Consider the following 21,954-nt stretch of genomic DNA (forward strand, 5'->3'; position numbering starts at 1 on the left):
CCTGATATTTTAGATTGAATCGACATATCTGTTCATCAAGGGCAAGCTATGCAAAAACAGGAATGTATCTATTTATTCAAAAACAAAACAAGTGTATCAACAGACCTGGATACAGTGTTGAAAGCACAGCCACATTCAGTCATATGAAAGTTGCCTAGTGGCGCATTAACCTAAAATGGTGCATAAGAAAAGCAATCAAAGTATAGAAACCCACACTGGGAAAACTGGGTGAAAATGTATGCTGTGTTCTATGAATCTAATATTTAGTGTGCAAGTTGATGCAACTGAAAACCAATAAATCTATTGTTTGAAAAGTACTTAGATCTTCTGCATCCATGGGGCCCATAGCATAAGCACAGTAGCGTTTCCTTTAACCCGCCTCCCTGCTTCATTTTGAGCTCTTTCCCATGAAAGACAGTTTATTGTGCTCAGGGAATTAACCCTGTATTCTAAATTGTACAACTTAAAGGACTTGTTTGTACTATGAAATTAATTTTCATAAAAAAAAGAAATTATCATCCTGATAAACAGATGTATTTTTCCTAATGTAAGTCAAATGGAAAAGTGTTGATGAATCCATTGGCATCTTGATTGACCCTGAAGTTGTAATTTTACCGTATATTAATCACAACATTTGACGTAAAAGCCCAACACTGTTCCAAGAGGCTCAGGTATCCTGTTGCCCAAACTATGGTGGATGCACTGCAAATTGGTTTAAAAAGTTGGTCGTAGACACAACACAAGCAATTTAATTGGTGTGTTAGTGTACGTTTGGCCATGGAGAATGTTTTCAGTTTTTTCGGGTAGAGATTAGGGATGCTGTTCAGTGTTTAAATATTGATGTGAATAAAAAAGGGGTTGCGTAGTTTATACATGTTTACTGCAAATCAGTTAATTAGCTTGCCACAATATGATTCTCTTTCACACTGCGTAAACATGTGATGTTAATTGTAATGAGCCCATGATGGGACATTTCTAGAGGGAAATAAAGGCCCTATAGTCAAACCTGACATATTGTCGTCAAACATCATGATATTACTCAAACATATGGTGAGATTAGGTTTTTCTCCAAGTTGCCAAGCACTTTGTTATAGCTAAAACTTTTGCCTTGTTGTACCACTTTCTAAAGGAATTACTGGTTGTTTACCCCCCTATAACAACCCATCTGAGACGTATATTTTACAATATCAACACTCCAGACTGCCTGGACATCCCGTCAGCAGCAGCAGGAGGAGGAGAGGGAGGAGGAGGTGGAGGAGGAGGAGGGGAAGGGAAGGAGTTATAGTAGGAGGAGGGAGTCTGTTCCGCTTGGATGACCGGAGCCGTGAGGAGTCTGGTCGGGTGGAGGCAGACAGACAACACTGCTCTCTCTCTCTTCTTCCTTCTTCTACTGTCTCTCTCTTTTCTGCGTGCGTCCCGCTCGGGCTCCAGCTCGGCTCAAGGAGGGAGGTAAAAGGGAGGGAGGGAGTGAGCCTCTTGACGCATCGGGAGAGAGTGAGCACACCAGGGCTTCACTTTACAATATGCAACCTGCGAGACGCCACGCCGTAAACTAGGCTCCTGTCTCCGAGAGAGAAAGAGAGGAAGCATGGAGGGACAGTAGGAACCGCGCACAACGGCACAGCCCGTCCATGTTACGCTGCACAAAAGAAACAGCAGTATCTTTGCGCGCAAGTCACACGGATACTTCTTTTTTTTTGCCCGGGAGCGTCGCCGAGACTCGACAGTGATGTCTGTGTGCACAATTGTCTTCAGTGATAACATACGGATTATTCTGAGGCTGTGAATTCCTTGGAGACATTACTGCTGAAAGGACAGGTAAGAATATTATTATTATTTTCCATACGGGAACAAATGACATCTCCATCAGTGGCAGTTCAGACACATGAGCCCCAGACTATTTAGTAACTTTTCACAGATTACATTAAAACCTTGTACAGGAATTGCCTTCTCTGAATTTCATCCTGCGTTGATCTCATTTGCCTGTCTACTTTGTTGTGGGACTATCATGATAGAAGCAAAGTAATCTGCGAGTGTGTATGTGTGTGTGAGAGTGTCTCCGATCCGTGCAGATGTTTAGTAATCCTGGTGCGTTGACCCTCCCATGAATAATCCCCGCGGATTTTGCAGATTATGCTGCCCGTCTCTCAGTGTTGACCACACATTGGCGTCTCGTCCTGGATACTGCCGGATTTAACCGGAAAACGCGGAAAAAAAACAAAAAAAACTTGTGATTCAACCCTAAAACGACACATATGCATATTTAAAAATAAGTAGTGAATAATGTGAGGAATTAAACTATGTCAATGAAAGTTTGTTTATGTTGGTAGTTCAAATGCTCCTAAATGGGGATCATAATGATTCATGCCACTGCTCTAATGTTTATTAAAGCATCTGTCACTCACTATGTAAAGTGTCCAATGCCAGCCTGTGATTGGCCTGGAGTGTGATGGCCAGCAAATGCCATTTAAGCCTACTTTAATATGTTTAATATGAGCATCTGTGCAGCTTCAGCACATTGGGCGTGCCAACTTCTGTTAAAACTGCTCACTCGAATTATAGCAGCAAGTGATTCCCGTGGAGTTTTTATTTTATTTTCTTCTCTGGAAACACAAAAGTAAACCTAGTGTGTGCAAGCACAGGAAGGAAAAAGTATCACCTGTCAGAGCAGTGCTATCATGCTGCAAATGAGCATCTATCTGATGGTGTTCGCACATTGTCCATTCACCATGAGGCTGCTCCGGAAAGTCTGCGTGTGATCTGTTGCATTGACTTTTCATCGGATTTGACAAGAGCTGAACTTCTTTTAAAGGTTAGAGGAGGGGGAAACAAAAGATACAACTTCACCTCAAAAGTGTCCAGACGGATTAATCCACAGCTCAGTCTTGATTTGTGAAACATGAGCGTTGATAAAACCCAAAAAGCCTGAGACAAGAGAACAGTTCTCTCTTGAGATCTAAGCATAAATATTTAAGGTTTTAAGACATGGTTGAATTAAAGTCTGAGGAGCAGATTTAACTATGTTTCCACATTTAAGCACAAACTGAAGCTTAGTTAACACGTTGACATTTCTGCGTCACGCGGCCCAGCATGCCTGACTGACAGGAAAACAGCCCGTTAATTCTTGGTTGACGTCCTGGAAGCCACGTTCCTGCAATAGGTGACAAAGCACAGTAGTGACATTACAAATATCCCGGGAAGGTGCTTTTAGAGGCGCGTCATAAAGATTGTATCAAATAGTTTCTGCAGGAAGTATCGAAAGAACTGTGTCACCAAGGTCATTTTTATTTAATGTCTCTCCAGGAAAGCTACCTCAAGGAAGAGAAGAAGGGGATAGTGTGTGTTATGTGTGTGTGTGTGTGAGATGTGATGGAGAACTTTCTATGCCCATAACAACTCTTCACATGGACTTGTTTTGTTGCAGGATATCATTACAGCCACACACACACACTTCACAATCACCATGAGGCTGTTTGAAGTGCGTAGGCTGGGATGAGGTTGGAGGTAATACTACTTGTTGCTGTATCTTTTACCCTGCCTCCAGCTGTTTTCCATTCCCTTACTATATGATACTACTTACAAATAGATTATAATTCATTATATTTAACTGTAGCTGAAGCAGGTGTTAATTTCAGTGATAAAAACAATTAGTTGCCTGTCAACAACGTTGTCGATGAGTAAGACGAAACGATGACAAGATGGCACCAACGTCATTTCACACTACTCTAACTGATTTAACATGTAATGTTGCTGAAACAAAAACATACACTAAAATATTGTTTTATAATTGAAAACTTTACCTGAATCCATCTTTACTTTCATCTACCAAAAAGGGATTGCAATATTATAGATTTGTTTTACAACATTTGTGTGCAGGTGTTTATTTTGGTCCACTCTATATTGGGAGTACATCAGCCGCATTAAATGTGTTTCTTTACAAATAATCAGGTTCGGGTTATTAATCTTTGCCAATTTGGTTTGTAGTTAAAAGACAAGGGATACATCATGACACACAATTTTAAACAACGCATACTGTATGGGCCGAAAGATAGATCAGTGGTTAGAGCTGGTGGTATGGCCCATATGCAGTGTCTGCTATCATGTATGTGGGGCAACTCCTGAGCCAGCGAATGTTTAAGGCAATATCATCCTCTCCATCTCCTCCTTTCAACACTTAATTCTCTATTTATCGCCAATAAAGGCACTCTCTGGCCCAAAAGAAGAACCACATTAAAACCAATAGAACAAACATGAACAATCAAACAGACAAATAGCCGTTGCATCAGTGCTTTAATCATTAATCTGAGCAATGGCTGCTGGAACAAAGGTGTTTTTGCATTGCTTTGTTCTACACCTGTTCTACACCTTGGGACTGCTAACCTCCAACCCAAGGGGAGAAGCTGTGATTCACTGATTGGTGTCAGTTCACCTCCTGGGCTCTCCAGTGGGGCCCTTGAGTCAAGAACCAGACCCTCACACTGCTCCGGGCGTTCTATAGTAGCTGCCTACTGCTCCTTATATCCGATTTCACTGTGTGGGGTGCTCTGTACATGTGTTTGACGGTTAAAGAGGACTATACAAAAATAGTTAAGGTTTTCTTTTATTAAGATAAAACTCAAATGGTTAGGTTAGGGTAAGTAGCTGTAAAGTTGATGATGACTGAAGGTTGATGTTGACTAAATATGCTAAAAAACAAAAAAGGACATTTGACACAATTAAGACTTTTTCAGAAAAGTGTGGAAAAAGCAACAATATTTAGCAAATAAACTCCAATTCTGTAAATTCTAAACTTGTATTGCTTGTAAACCCTTGCCTCTCCTCAGAACAGTTCTACCTCATGTTTTATTCTTCCCAAACCAACTTGTAATAATTTTAAATGTTTAAAAAAAATATATACCATACATTTGAATGGTGTCTGCTACACAGATGGACTTCCCAAGCATGTGGAAAAGTTCAAGCAAAGTCATCCCCTCTATGTACCCATTTTAACAACATTTCTCCAATTAAGGCAGTCTTTGGCCCAAAGAAGATCTTTAAATGTTGAATTAATCGTAAGAGAGATTTATTGAAATAGCTTATAGTTTTGCCAGTAATTTGGATCCGCTCTTTCTATCAATGGAAAGCTGTGATGGCCAACTTTTCACTTTTTAACAGAGATAAAAAGCAGCATTGTTATCCAACTGGAACATTTTATTCAACACTAACTTACAAAAACACCTGATAGAAAAGTTTAAGAAACACCAACATGCAGATTTTATTTGTCTTCCTACCCCTGCTGTTGAGTACCCATCATCCTTGCATCCACCCCGATAAACAATCTAAAGTATGTATTTACCCATCTTGGCTGATGGATAAAACTCCTTTCGGAGATAAACACGGCAACAGAGAAGCAAATAAAAACAAATGCCTGGTGTCAGTTGTTTAGCAGCGCTGCTTTTTGGCTTCACTCTGCTGGATTTTTCAAAGTAAACAGTGCTTTGAGATTTTCCACAACACAATAATGGATGAGGAAGCTGCGGACCCCTGATACCACTTTACCGGAGTGCAGCGTGGTTTTATGTACGCAATGCATTACTCTTTTGAATCTGGCATAATAGAGTTGTTTGACAAGCTGAGTGGTGATGAAATCTTGCCTGTCAAGCAGGAAACTGGAAAAGTACATTCTTTCTAAAAAGGTATGATGTGTATAATCAAGCAGATGCAAATACACAGTATGTATCTGCAAGTACATTCTTTCTAAAAAGCTATGATGTGTATAATCAAGCAGATGCAGATACACAGTATGTATCAGAGAGACTGGAGCTTGAATGTTCAGCATGAAAGCAAACTATATAATAGGGCTGTACTATTCGGGTTTCACATTTTTTTTGTCGTTTTTTCATTTTTTTTTTCAAATTGGAATTTATTGAAATCTCCAATATTAACGTAAGAGCTTGTGCCTCTTCGGGGGGTGCTAACACTTAACCATAACCGTTATCGCTTACTTTCTCCGCCTTTATATGTAGATATTACTTTTTTTCCGTCAAGTTGTTTCCATAGCAACAACAACTTCCTGTCAACAGCGCTAACTCTCCTTCAAAATAAAAGCATGTCCATACAAAATAGGAAGCCAAGCCAAATTACACTTAAAACATCTACAACTGCAACGAAAGTAACACAGACAATGCAATATCCTTTTCAATTTCAAAGAACACAAATTGGGTTAGATACATTAACAAATAACTATAAAACAACAATACTGTAGAATAACAGTTTGCTGCTGATTACTATGATAAAATGAAAAAGTTATCTGAATGACCTTAGATTATATATTTATCCATCATACCCTTTCGCAAATTTAATTTCAAGAAAAAAAATGTATTTATTTCATTTAATGCAGGTTAACATGTCACGTTTTATATACTTTTCTGTTAAAAGTCTGAAGAATTCTTGCCTAATTTTTCAATTTAACTTGTAATTTCCACATTATATCTAATCTTAATCCTCAAAAATAAATAAATGATGAGCTCACTTCTGTGAATTGGGAGCCCTTGCACAACTGTCAGGAATTAGTACACTTAAAATATTGCAAAGCTCCTCAGTGTTGTTTACCAAGTCCCAACTCTGTTCATTTTTAATATTTAGATTGAAGGAGAAAAAGATCTAAGAAGGCTCATTGCGACAGCTCCATTTCCGGCTCTATTTATCTAGTCTCATTGGTTCTGTAAATGCCCCATTTGTAATCCAATCATATTAGAATAATTTCTCTGCTTTCCTGATGCTTTATGATGCTCTGTCACTTCATCGCCTTTGGTTTCGAGGCAGCGCGGCCCTTTGGGGTAAGTCTTCACAGATTGTCTGAGCCTGCAACATTTTCCTAATTCAAACATTGTTGCACGCCGCCTCTCCTCGGGACCGGCTTTAATTGAGTGCTTAATAAGAGCAACGCCACACAGCAACCGACTTCAGGGGAGGGAGGATGGGGGATGCACACTGGGACTGCTGCATTATTTAATGTACTTATATAAGGCCTACAAACAGCTTCTTTCCAAGCAATCTCAGGATGTTGCCAAGGTTCATGATTCATCTTAATAAGACAGCTGACCCTGGATGAGGATTTGTTGTTACTGAAGATCCACAAGAGCACGTTTTCGTTCAAAGGGTCTACTGTGGTTCACTGGATGTGGCTCTTATGTTAGAGCTATGTTTCCTGCCTCATTCAATATTGTGTCTCCTTACAGTCCAGGCACCCTCCTTCTCCTGTACATTAGTAAATATTCTGTATATTTTTGTCCCTGTCTCATATCACAGCAGCAGCAGCTTGTATATTTTGCTATGCAATGTCAAGTATTTCATTTTTTTACAATATGCAGACGATAGAGTGATGCAGTCATGACGTATTTTTGTAGGCCGACCCGGAAGTAAGCATCACAAGGGCTCCCTTAACAAAAACTGTAGGATTTCCCCATTGGATCTTGGTCTATTGCTTAAATGTAGCTCTTTGGAAAACACAAGTTTATGATACCTTTAGGTTTTGTTCAGCAGGATAATCTCCACATATAAACACAATTTTGTGATTTTTGAGGCGTAAATGCAATTGCCAGAAGTAAAAAGCTAACCGTGGCTGCGCATTAGCACCGCTAAGCCAAAGGCGAACTCGTGTCGGCGTGATGACATCAAGCGGTTTATTTAATCACGTTAGTAACCGCAGTTTTTGTTATGACACATGGAAGCTTTAAACATTCACGGGTGTGGTATTTACTGACTTTCGTAGAATAAAACATGAAAATCTCTTCATCTTGTGTTTCAGGCCCCTAAATAAAACACGCCAAAAAACTCGGAAGTTATAAAATGTTAACTTATTTCCGGGTATCATTCACGCATCACTCTATTTAAGCGCATTCTTCACAGGATAAAATACAAGCAAACTTATTCATGGATCTCTTTTGGGGGAGAATCTTCTTACATTTCTTTTTATAATTCATGCCAAGAAAACAATAAAGCTCATTAAGGTTCAATGCCATAGGAAAATGTTAATGTTGTGTATTGTCAAAATAGCACTTTATAACACACACAATTATATAATAAAAGGTGGTCCTTTGTTTTGCTCTGTAACTACAAAATGTCCGTGCATCTTCCTTGTCAGGAGCTTTTGGAGCAAACAAAAGGCTTTTGAGCTCAAAACTGGAGCACCAGACTAAACAGTGTTTGAAGATCATGTTAAAAGAAGAAGAGGATTATATTCAGTGAAAAGAGTAAAATAGGAGCGATAGAAATGAAGGAAAAGTATTGAGATTATATTATCCATTATGTCTGTCAGGTAATTCTTCTTCTTAATCATAAGACATTTATTTTAGATTTAACAAACTACATAGCACAAGTAAGAATGGCATTGTGAGTTTCAACACTCCTTATCCAAATGGCATTTTGATTAGGACATTGTAACAGTGTTTTTGTTCAAGATAGGGAACTGTTTTTTTAAAAAAAAATTACGTATTTTCCACAAATACAAATTGTGACATCCACAAATATACAATAATTGAATTAGAAATGATCAAATCAGTCAGTTTTTGATCGTATCATTCGTTTAATCCAGAGATTTTAGAACTTGACCTATGAAGACTTCAATATCTCGTTCTCAAGCGCAATACTCGATTGAACCCCTCAATGGTAAACGTTTAAAAAATACAAAAATGTTTGTGAAAGTTACAACGTTTTATGTTCTTTTGTACAATTTTATAGTGGTAAAAATGCAGTGAGCAAGTTGCCATCAAATCCATTGAGCAAAATGCAATACAAATCAACACATTTAAAAAAGATATATGTTATTGTTAAAGTAATGACAAAGACGCATTTATAACTATAGTACGCTCCGTGGAAATTAAACAATACTTTCAAGATATGTGTTCCAAATTGGGTTTGAAATTATAAAAAAGGGGAATTTTGTATTAGTTTCACTTTCTTCTGATTTCTTTTGCCGACTGCATATTGCTTTCAGTTTTCATGCATACTGTCTTCGTACATCTGCTGCTGCCTCGAGGGAAACATATTAGGCAGGATCAATAACAGATATCACAGCAAGGCTTGTTAAGTCTTTAACCCTCACTTATTGATGGTGCAATACTGTTATTAGGGAATGTTTAAATTACCAACAGATATTAGAATATTGTAAAACTAACATGAGAAAACGACAGGACGTGCCTTGGACCCGCCCCCGTCAACGCTACGCCAATAGGAGAAGACTACAGTTGATACAATGAGAAGCCAGCTGGAAATCAATCTCTTTCCCAGCTGATCGCCAAGCCAACGGAGGTCCAACGGAGCTGGGAGAGCCGCCATTTTGTAGTTTCATTGTATAATTGTAGCATTGTTTAATTAAACGCTGTTTGCTTGTAAATAAGCTTCCTGGACTCTTTTCAGCTAATCCTGGGCTCAGGGCTAAAAAAAACTATAACACGTGTTGCAGCTGTTCAATGGATGATTTGTAATTGTTAAATGAGGAAACTATATTATGCTGTGGTGTCTATGGGCATTACCATTACTTGCATTGTTTTGATAAAATCCCCTACAGACTTTCCTTTGTGCCATTTCTAGAGAAAATCTTTATATGATCATTTCATTAAAGTGAGTTTGGTGAGATATGCAGATGACTCAGCGTTCAGCAGGTATTCACAATCTAATCTCTTTCTCAGATGTAATAATTAGGCCTTTCAGAAAGGCACTGTTTGTTTAGTGAACCATGTCAGAGGTCTGTGGATCAGATAAAAGCCATTCTGTAGTCATTGTTAAGTGCATTTAGCTTTTCCTCTAAGAATATATTACAAAATAATGACTTTTTGGCTTGGATGTGTGATAGAACAGTATCATTAGATTAGAAATGATGATCCATTGAACCTCATGACCGTTTTCCTTTGTGAAAGACAATTATATATCAATATATATACAGATGGTCAATCAAGCCATTCGTCTTTATGACATCAGTGCATATGCTACACACATATACATACTTTTCTGAAAACTCATAATTTGCCATCCTGTCTAAAATTGATATCACCTGACTTAAAATAAGGTCTTAATACTATACATTGCTGGAAATATGTCTGAAGTATCAGAGTTTGTGAGTGATGATGTGGTATTTTACTTGCCTAGTTCTGGCCATCTGTAAAAACATGTTCCAAGTACATTTTTAAACCTAGGTTAGTCAATTAGTCCGTTTAATTTCGATTTATCTTGGTCTTTGGAAGCTACTAATTACCACTGCAGTGATCCCCTGTCAAATGTTGATAATTACTGTAACTGAAATGTGTATTCAGTACACAAATTGATACTGTCAATCAGTGCAGAGTGTTTTCTATGGGGGGGTTGCACTCATAATGTCACTGAAAGGTGAATGGACGGCATTTATATAGCACTTTTCTTGTATTTGCGGCCACTCAAAGTGCTTTTACATTACATGTTAGCTTTCACCCATTCACATACACAGAGGGAGAGACTGATAAGGTGCTTCCTGCTCTTCAGTTGTGATTAACTTTCAAACGCGTACACCATGCCATGCACAATGGACACAATTTGACCACAATTATGGTTCAGTATTTTTACCAAGGACACCTCGACCTGTTGACGACAACTCAACCTTGGCCAAAGCCGACCCAGTTTTCGTGTGTCAAAAGGAAATGGATTGTGCAAAGTTAGACAGTTTTCTTGGAAACGTAATTCTGATTGTGATCTCATTCTTAAAATGTTGTGCCCCAGATAACCTGCCCTTTGTTTGTTTTTTGCTGAAGTGACATGGACCAAGAAAACTTAAAGGTTCATGGTATTTTTAGGCAATAGCATAGGTCTCAGATATACAAATATATAAAAAACATGTCTATGAAGTGTTGGCTCAAAATACCAAACGGATCACCCATTTTAGCCATGGTTTTATTTTCTGACGCTGCGTGAGTTCCCTGACACACCGGGGACACATATTTATGTATACAAGACATCAACATTTTTGCATGATGGGCCCCCTTTAAACTAAATAATTGAATAGCCACTAATTGTGCTTTACTGGAAACACATTGAAGTCTTTTTCTTAAAGGGCACATATTCTTTCATACCACCTGTCTCTCACTGCCTGTCTGCTCTAATTGGCTTGCGAGAAAAACATGGTTCACATCTTTAAAGACAGTTCTCAAGCCGTTGGTAAATATAATCAGATGGGGGCGGTATATATTCTAACGAACACGCAAATTAGCGGCTAAATGACCTGTTGAATCCCATGTTTTCTTACAGAGCCAGGCCACAACAAATTCGACTTTGTGCTCTTTTCTTTCGGGTTGGTAGGCTCTCTAAATGGACAAATATTTCTGCACAAAAAAGTGTTTTCATGATATATACCCTATAAGGCTTGAGCTTTAATTCAGTAAGACTTGGAGAACTGTCTGAATGGACCAAGCTGTTTTGTAGGTATTAGCAATAAACTGCCTCTACTTGCTCAGGGACACTGTGTGTATTTTATTTATTATGTCTTTGACTTGAACGGTCTATATTGATAAAGTTAACCTGACAAGCCTTGAATGATGATGAGAGATTAAGCCTCAAAGCAATATATCGATTAAAGAAGCATTCTGGATACTGTGCATTTCCAGGAAAATGAAACACTGAAGGCTGTGATATGTGTAGCCTAAAAAGAATGTGCTAAAGTAGTTTTGTTTTCAACATTTTGGTAATTTATAGTTAATAAGGTACAAAATGATGCGTTGTTTTAAGTAAAAGACCCACAATTGTGATACAGAAATAATGTATTTAAGCGTGCCACCCACCATCTTCTGTAACAACCCTACTCTCAAAAACTCTTTGGTCATTTCCAAACCTCGACTCAGTTAGAGCCAGCGTCCACATGATTCTAACCTTATTGATGAGCTAACCTTGGTAGCCTACGTCACTGCTCTTTGCCTAGTGGGCGTTTTAATTTGAAAATTGATTTAGAAAAGAGCTCAGATGGAGTTGACCTCCTAATGAGTGTAATTTATGTCAAGAGGCCAAATGTGAAAGGAAGACGACCCCTTTTTAATGGAATTTCATGGCTCATATATGTCTGGCTTTTAGTTCAATGGACCGTAAGTCTCTATGTAATCTTCAGGTAAGGTTGCTTCACTGACCCTACACAGAAAATACAGTTCTCGTCACTTGGCAGTACTATACAGAGGCAATAGCAAGGACAACAGCAAGCTTTGACCGTGTAGGATGGTACATACAATTACAATTACTCTGTAGCTATGTCAGATTGACAATAAAGAACCTTGAACCTTGAACATATCTTCTTCCCAGACAAAATGAGAACATGTCCTTGTGCAACTTTTCTCATGTTATGTTTCCCCGAGAGATTCTGTAATCTTTCTGAACGAGGATTCTGGGTTTTGGTATCTCAGCTGCAAAACATTTGAGCTGCGACAACTGCAGAAATTAAAAATGCTCCGGTTTGGAGATCAAGATGAGATTAGATGTTTCTAACTTACTATCTGTTACCAAAAAGAAAATGTTGTTAGATCTTCAAGAGAAGAATAATGATCATTTGTTTAAGTATAAAACATCTAGTTTTTCAAAAATTAACATTTCACAGCCTCTTAGATCATTTGCTTACCCCTCTTCATTTGAAAACAGTGTACAAAAATATTTCTGTGTTCAATTGACTGATGAAATGTTAGAGTCCTACTGATCTTGAGATTATTTAACTTCCTGTGCCACATTTCCATGATGTTCTCTAATAAAGCCGTGCATTGGAAAATGTCCCACTTGAAATAATTGTCATAATCATGCATGGTGGGAAATGCTGTAGGAATGTGTGCTCTCAATGATTGTAATTTCATTCAAAAGCTTCCATAAAGTGTTGAAATTCTGTCCCATTTGACATCAAATAACTTTTGAACTGCCCTGGTTTGATGCAACTAAGCAATCTGTACATTGAAGTCATAAAAGGTGGCTGTATCCTATCGCTGTTTTTTCTTGGCATTTTGCCCTGATACCATTGAGCATTGGACGATGGATCTCTTTGGACCACTGCAGTACATTAACCAAACGTGTTATCTCCCCAAAAGCTAATTTAATTCAGGGTGCAGTTCTGCATCTCCTGCACAAAGAAATCAGTTTCCTCTTGGAACAAGCTTTTGCAATAGATCAATCTGGACTATTCTCTGCACCACAGAATGTTGTGGGACAAGCAGTGCATAGATGTTAAAGGGGATTAATTATGTTGTTTAAATCTTGAAAAGCATTGACCAAGAGCAGTGGACAAGGTTGTTCTGATATCCATTGGTCCGTCAGTCTGTCCTTTTCCATCTTATTCTCATCAACGCAATATCTCAGGAACACCTTGAGGGAGCTTTTTCAAATTTTGCAAAAGGTTCCAGCTGGACACAAGGATACACTTTTCAAATGTGGTGATCAAAGGTCAAAGCCACTGTGTCATTGAATGCTTTTGATTCTCTTTGAAGTGAGTGCTTGGAGGAATTTCAATACATCTGGCACAAAAATCCAATTTGATCCAAGGGTGAATTGATTGAAATTTTGTGGTCAAAGGTGAACTCACAAAAAACGTTTTTGGGCACAACTCAAGAATGATGTTATCATATAATATGGTTTAACTATGACAATTCCCCAAAAGTAAAAATAAGTGAGTACACTTGGATGTAAATTGCAACTTGACTGATTGGTGGAAAAATACTTCCAGTAGGCGGTAATTATAGATTGTAATTTCTTCTTAATTTAATTTAATGAATACTTTTTTATGTTTTGTATAAGCTTGCATATCTTTCTACAAATGTATCCTCAGGCTTAATAGGTTTTTTTTCAGAAAAAACCTTGCAACTTCAGTGCCAGAGAAAAAAGGTCCTGTGAGTACACTTGTGGTTATTGTCCTCATGTTGCACATAGAAAATTCAATTAAGTTGTTTACCGCATGTGGGCAAAAATCCATCAATCTTTCAATTTTCTGGTAATTTGTTACTGACTGAATACATTGATTATCTCCGCCTATTGTACCCCAAAGCATCATCAGTCATTCTCCTTAGCCGAAGGCAGTTTGAGTGCATACTATCTGTGATATCTGATGCTTGAGTGGTACGCCAATTGAAAATTAGTAATTGTATTACAAGGAATCAGGAAATATCAGCATTACCAAAAGGGAATATTAGTAAAGTACCTTACATATTTATACTTGTAGTACAGCGAGTAAGTAGCAACAATATAAGCAGTGGTTGATCCCACACTGTGAATAAGAACAGTATGTGAGTTAATACTGTATACTTAGTGACTTTGCACCACTGGATATGGCTAAACAGTAACAGATCCATACTTTTAACTTGAAGTGAAGCCTATGTGAAACAACAGTTATGTGTCATATATTGTTTTTTCAATGTTTTTTCTGTGATAAAATGAAAATTGTGAATAAAGACGAACCCATTAATATAACATTTATTTTTTTTTAAATGACAGGATAGTATCTATTTGGACCAAAAGTGATGTAACCAAAATCCCAACTTGCATGTCATATTTTCTAGTTTGCATACATAATGTTTACATAAATCACTTCCAGGTTATTTCCAGAGCATTTGGATTCATGTTATTTTGGGATATGGTGGGAGAACAATATATCAGATCAGTGTGTGGATTATTGTGCGTGGTTTGATTTAAAATACAGTATACGCAACATAATTAGAATGGCTTTGGTGTTTAGGCTAACCACATTCACATTATGCAGTCTGTTAAGCACTATGTCCCCGAACACGGTTAAATACAACTGAAAAAATAAATAATAATTCAGGCAAATATATGCATCCAAGGATGTTACTGATGTAACAGTAAGGCAGTGAATCACGTAGCTTCTGACGTTAGCAGATGGTAGGCTAAATGCCAGTGGAGCACAAGCGGTGTACCGATCATTTAAAGCCTTGTCACTCTGGAAAACAGCACAAAGTTGGAGAAGTAGTTTCAATTCATCGAGCTTTGTAAGTTAAATACGGCTGCCCATATCCGCTTCTGACACTGGTACTGGCCTACCGAGCTGTGAGGGGATCAGCCCCTTCCTACATCTTCCGTCGCAAACTTAAAAAACCCGTATGTTTCGATTGTACCTTGACAATTTAATTCTAAAAAACAAAACAAAAGGTTAATTTAGGCATTGTAACCAATTCAACGGTATGACTTGCTTGAAGTGAATATATCTGCACTTTCTTTGATGTTCAGAGTTTTAATCTTTATGGTTTTTGCACTTATTGTAAGTCGCTTTGGATAAAAGCTTCATCAAAATGAAATGTAATGTAATCTTAATAGCAACATGAGCCCAGTTTCAATGTAGTCTGCCATTGTTGTTATTGAGAGGGATTGTCATGCGTAAACGTGACGTCATGGCAACGCTCCTCTCTGGCACTGGTTGGTGGAAAAGCAAATGAGACCCAGCACGGAAATAAAACTTAGTGAACACATTGGTACTAGTGGCCATGTGCAGTATATTAAATACATTGTACTAATTTCATCTATCAAGTTAGCGCTGATGTGACATGTTAAACTGAAACCATCACAGCAGACAAACCGGGCATTAGCCTAATAGGCGCAGGGCTTGGTGCTTTCATAAGACACACTCTAATATGCATAAAACTGCTCTCTGAAAGTGAGGCACAGCGTTGCTCCATTGATGTAACCAAGACAGACTCTGACAACCCTCTATAAGATCTGTGGAGATAAAAGGCCTCTGTAGGTGGAGACAGCAGACAGAGCTGGAAGGTAGAGAATCTCACATTAATGAGAATGTGGCATACTCAAACAGTTTCTGGTGCCTTAAACTTTGAGCTGTCTAGGCTGAATCACAGCAGGGGGGCGATACTAGAGTTTCTTTGTGCTTCTCTTTAATAGCAAAATTATACAAATAGTTGTAATTTTTGAGAGGTTTGTGTTGAACATGCCTCAACTCTAAATATATTTCCACCCAGGAGACGGTAGATTAAAGCCGCCTGTTTCTTAGAGGAGTCCCACAAAAGGTAGATTCTACTTCTTAACTGCTTGTATGGCTTCAATTCTTACATCAGGGCTAGTTCTTCAGAGGGAGTAGCTGACATTCCCTCCAACTTTGTCTCTATTCTTCCCTCAGAGTTGCTGGAAACTGGATAAATCTTCCTGTCACTGCGCCCTATTTACAACCTCCTATACTCAACATCCCCTTTTAACCGATATGCCTATTAAATTGGTTCCAATGTTAGAATGTAGTTTTCTAACCTAGAAATGGGCAAACAGACACACCTTGTGTACTGTTTGACTGCCAGAGGAGCTTTAGAGCAGAGTTATGAAGTCCTACCAGTGCATCTTGCTATGCTATGAGAACACAGGTGCAGAATACACTTAAAACTCACAGATGTGTGATTCAAACTGCGCTTGCCAGATGGTATCTTATGTCTTGCTTATGCAACACCAACGCGTTTTTATACGAAGGCCCTTTATTGTCTAAATGCTAGCTTAAACTGATAACCATTAGGCAGCCTTTGACCTTGTGGTTCGGCACCTACGATTTAACCTCAAAGTTCATGGATCCATACCAGCAAGGATCATTTGGTGCATGCTATACCCTTCTTTCCCTATTTTGAACCACTAGCACTGTCCAATTAGATAACAACACCTCAGAGATTATCTTTGAAAAAGTGATAATGATGTCCATTGAGAATAAAGGTCCTTACCTTTCAGAAATTACATGAAAAAACATGCTCATATGAAATTCAATCGTGCATTATATTGTGATGATACATCAGTCAAAAGTAATCCACATATAGAGTCCATGTATATGACAGGAATGCTCCTGTTTGACCCAATTTACTGCAGTTTTTTTACCAAAATGTCATATTCCAAAATCCTAATTTCCAACCAAAATGGTTCTTAGATGATTAGCGATGTATCATCTTATATGTATATTCACTAGGGCTGTGCGATTATGGCAAAAATCCTAATTACGATTATTTTGGTCAATAATTGATATCACGATTATTAAAAACGATTATCCATTTACTTTGAAAACATCCATTTATTGAAACAAAAATATGAACAGTATGTTTTTAACAGTTGATTACCCTGAACTTTAAGTATAATTCAACTGAAAAAATAAAAAAAAAATAATAAAAAAATAATAATAATTACATTTTGAAATTGGGAAGTACCAAATTATTTCACGTGAATATGTGTTCCAATTATTATTCACAAGCCTTTCACTTTTAGTCACCTATATAAATAACAATAGAATACTGTTCCTATGCCAAAACCTGACAAAAGCGGGTAAGAAATCTGCAAAATTAACTTTTTTCAGAGCACACCACTGACTAGAAGACGGTGCTGCAGATGATTTGTTTTCTCATAACATGATTTATCTTATCAAGATAATGAAATGTTTGTCAAACTCACTGTCATGTATCAGCGAGTATCTATTCTCCAACAAAACAATGTTACAACGTTTGGGTTTCCTTTTTTGACAAATAAATTAAAAGCATTGTCATAAGCTGACAGACTTTTAACACAACACATTTTTCTTTACCTCGTATCTTCAGCTTCCTTCCCGTCACTTTGACACTCGGCAAACTTTCCAGTTTCAATGTTCACTCCTGGGAGATAATGTCTCGTGTTGAGAAGCTATCGACTGTTGTAGAAATCATTCTCGATGTTTTTCATCTTTGCACTTTTATGAGCATAAATGCTATGAAGAAAAATGCTATGAGAATTTAAAGGAGGAGCTTTGCTTTCATATGGACTTAAAAGTAGCTCTCCCTGGAGTTGCTGGAGATATGAAAATGAATGTGTATGTGATGTTTTGTGTTCATGTGCCCACCATCCACACAGAAATCCTTTTTTCTAAAGACCAACATTCAGCAAAGTGGAAAAAAGAGTTAATTGCACCATGGATTTGATGATTAAAACATTACAATACTTTATTGTGAATGCTGGATAAGAAATATGCCCTAAAGTCATTGGTTAATACCAAGTATATGAGCTATACATGCACAATTAACACTTGCTGTACTAACTGATGTTTGAAATAGAAATCTGCTAATGAAAACCTTGTTATGTTTTTTTTGACCTTTTATGCAGATTGTGAACCAGAAAGGTGCAAATCGGATTCCATACCTTCGTGATTGGATGTGAGACCACTTTGACCCGACAAAATTGAAGATGATGTTGCTATGGAAACTGCTGGTGCTGCAGTCACTTATGGGGTGCCTTGCAGGTAAAGTGTCTTATTAAGAACTTTTGATGCATGCCAAAGCTGCCTTTGTGCAGACCTTATTCATATGTATTTGGGGCAGGGGACAGTGTGAAAGCAACCCCAAAGATTAGCCACAAGCAAACACATTTTTAACACCGATTTAAGACAACTCGAATGCAACATCCTTTCAACAAGGACATTTTTGTTAAAGAAAGCCTATGTCTGCTTAAGATGTCATAGCACAGGCAATATTACAGTTTGTTTTGCCCTCGTGTTTTAGTTGGCACTCGGAAAAGGTTAGCGGTATCGGCCTGAATGAAAATAAAGGAGTGCAACACATCACAGTGGGAAGAAAAATCAGTTTCAATTGGATCAATAGATCAGGTATTGTGGGCATAATTGATCTGGAGTGGAAAATCAAGAGGGAGGTATTGTAACCCTAGTTCTTTCAGCACATATTGAACCCTCTACCATAGATTATAGTAGAGGGCGGAGGGCATTGAGTTACAATGAAGGTGACGTATTGTAACCCTAGTTCTAAAACCTCAGGGGGGGCCCTATGCTGGACTATACATGAGAGTAACACATGCGCCACTTCCGGGCAAAAAGTACGGCTCCGCCCACTTTTGGAGGAAAACAAAGCTGTCATTTGAATGGCGGTCAATACAAATTCTAAAGTTTTTGCCAATCCGATCAGAAATTTAAGAAAACCGTGGATTTTTGGATCTTCAAAGAGCCCGATTACAACGGCCAGACAGGCAAACAATTACATTAAATCATTTGAAATCGATGATCGGGCTCAATATATGGTTTAATATAGCAGTAGGCGATCGATGTCCATAGATGAGAGTAACATCTACGTCACTTTACGGCCCCGCCCACTTTTGGGGGAAACAACGCTGTCATTTGAATGGCGATCAAGCCTGAAGCCACAGAGCTCTTCTTTTACTGTCCTTTCTTCTTAGAGGAAGTACAGAAACACTGAACTCTGGATTTGTTTTAATGTTTGAGGTGCAATAAACGACACAACAGCTTTTTGGCATGTTAAAACAATTATGTTCTGCCTCGCTCATGAGAGTAACAGCTGGCGAAATTACGGCCTTGCCTACTGATTTTAATTTAACCATATATCGAGCCCGATTGTCGATTTCAAATGATTTAATGTAATTGTTTGCCTGTCTGACCATCGTAATCGGGTTCTTTGAAGATCCAAAAATTCACGGTTTTCAAACATTTCTGATCGGATTGGCAAAAACTTCAGAATTTGTATTGACCGCCATTCAAATGACAGCGTTGTTTTCCCCCAAAAGGGGGCGGGGCCGTAATTTTCGCCCGGAAGTGACTTAGGTGTTACTCTCATCTATGAGTTAGAACTACAGTAATGTTTTGATGAACTACTACCTTAAACTTAGCATAAAATATATTACAATGTATTTTTTAAACCCTATAAGGGACATTTAATGGCAAATGTACTATTCTAAAGTATTCACATAAAAACAACTTAATATACAAATAAACAAGCTCCATAGTAATTGCATACACTGTTGAATTGTGCCCATTGGTAGTGCTATGGAGCAGTGTTTTTATGAGTGAATAAAGGTTAGTTAGTTTTAATAGGCCTTTTAAAAATTGTCCACCATTTTATATACACTATGTCACAATTCAATCAGTAAACCAATGCATCAATCATTCAATCAGGAAATATCTAAAAAACATACTTTGTGCCTAAAGTAATTATTTGTCAAAGGAAATGCTGTAAAAGAGGGTCAAAATGAGGTTAACTTCTCGAGTTGATATACAGTTTCCAACAGGCAATGAGTTAACAGGAAATCGTCAATTCCTAACGTCCATCATTCATTTACAGGGCGGTAAAGTTGAATTATAGCTTCATTACACCATGGTGCCCGTTTTCGCCAGAGGCTCTCAAGCATTGATCACATTTTGATGGAGGACTTTAATTTGTCTCCTTTACAAATAGGAGGGGTCACCAGAGAGCATCACTTGAATCACTCAGACTGTTTAATCAACAGGTATTATACGAATCAAGACGCTGAAAAGGCTCTATTGATGAGGTCTGAGCTCTGGTCAAACCCTCTTTCTCATTACTCAGCACACATTAGGCCTGTTGTGACCCCATTGCCCTGTTGTGCACATGTAATGATCAGATTTGTCTAAGGAAACCCTGAGCTATATTGCATTGGCCTTGTGGTTTTGTCACTATGTGTCTCCAGCTCTAACAATCCCAAATGATCAGGCAGCAGCAGGCGTGTGATAATTACCAAGTGTGTTTTGAGCATAGCTGAATGTTGCAGTTGACACCTCATGGAGGCTATTTCTGTTTTGGAGAAAATAATCAAGAGTAGAAACATTTTTGACACGATTCAGAAGTCTATTGGTTCATATGGATTGTGCACCTTTTGACAAAGGCATTTAACTCTGATGCTTGAATTCTTGTAAGTAGCATTGGCATTTGAGAGTTCCCAATATATTTTTTTCTTAACAATAATGTTGCCAACTTCTTATGTGATTATTGAGCCAACAAATCAAACTGTATGTCTCACTACCAAAGGGCTTTTTATGAGGCTAAAAGAATGCTAGCCTTTTTGCAATATTATGAATCTCAATGGGACTTGTTATTAACGTCTCTTTTTCACAGTTTTTTCTCCCAAATAATTGCAGTGTTTTATGTGCTGTTGGTAGCTTTGAGGAAAACAGAACAACACCAACAACAACACCATTTTTAAACACAAGGGAGAACATTTGATATATTTCTGAATTACTTTCAATGGGAATCACAGATGTAGCCCCAAAATGATCTGACAGTAAAATGTCTAACTTGAGAGAGAATCAAAACCGATTTGTTCCCTTTTTAAACATGCTCATAACGAGACGGTAATATATGCAGACCGTATATTAAAGGGGTTTTGTCTTTATATGAATATCTGTCTTTTTTTTTTATAACAAGATCTGCATAGCCGCTTAACAGCATGGGAAAAGCAGGGTTAATGAGGACAGTTCCTACATTTTTAAAGAACAGAGCGAGAGCAGTGTGTGCGAGCAGACTCCCTGAAACACAGCCGTGAAAGGGTCGCCCTCAGACTAAAATTGGTTTATCCTCCTTTCAAAAATCACTAGGCGTGAACATGTGCTTTAAACAATGTTGCAGGGATGCGTATACTCAGACCTTCATAACACTAATGTGTTTTCTGCTGAGCTGGAAATGTACATCTTGGAGCAGTTTGACATGTTCAAATTGGAGAACAGGATTATTGTACTAACCCTGCCGCTTATCAGTTTGGAACAAAACTCACTTTACAAAGCGTGATGTGGCCTGGATATGGATTAGAGAGGTGGCTGGAAATAAACTACTACTGGAAACAGGAACGTTGCATCACATGCAGACCTAAAACAGCTTTAATATGCTGCAGAGTGCAAGAATATATTTGCAAAGAGAGCAAACCTCCTGCAGTACGGGCTTAGGGAAAGCGATGGTACAGATGTTTATTGCAGCTTTAGCTACACTCCTCAGCCTGGGGAGTTATAAGTTGATTTGTTTTTCACGCACACATGAATAAAAAAAAGCTTGATAATGACATATGTGCCAGTTGAAACTCAAAATCCAATTACATTTTTGAATTAGTCACCTGCTTGTTCACCAGCTGACTGCAACAACAGTGTAACAAATCAGAGGTTGTGGGGGGTGCTTTTCTGACAACTCAAATAATGGCTTTTTCTGTGTGTTGTGGAATTATCTG

The 21,954-nt window shown here is 38.0% G+C and overlaps 1 protein-coding gene across 1 annotated transcript in view; it reads left to right on the forward strand.

Annotated features, from left to right (window-relative positions):
• Positions 1–1,492: 1,492 nt before the first annotated feature.
• cntn4 (contactin 4) overlaps positions 1,493–21,954 on the forward strand; it is a 159,350-nt gene continuing 138,888 nt past the window's right edge. The window contains exons 1-2 of the mRNA XM_034122023.1: positions 1,493–1,818; positions 18,085–18,220. Of these exons, the coding sequence (XP_033977914.1) occupies positions 18,166–18,220 (55 nt within the window). The 5' untranslated portion in view covers positions 1,493–1,818; positions 18,085–18,165. The remainder of the gene's footprint in view (positions 1,819–18,084; positions 18,221–21,954) is intronic.

Source organism: Trematomus bernacchii, unplaced genomic scaffold, assembly GCF_902827165.1.
Source record: "Trematomus bernacchii unplaced genomic scaffold, fTreBer1.1, whole genome shotgun sequence".
NCBI classification, from domain to species: domain Eukaryota; kingdom Metazoa; phylum Chordata; class Actinopteri; order Perciformes; family Nototheniidae; genus Trematomus; species Trematomus bernacchii.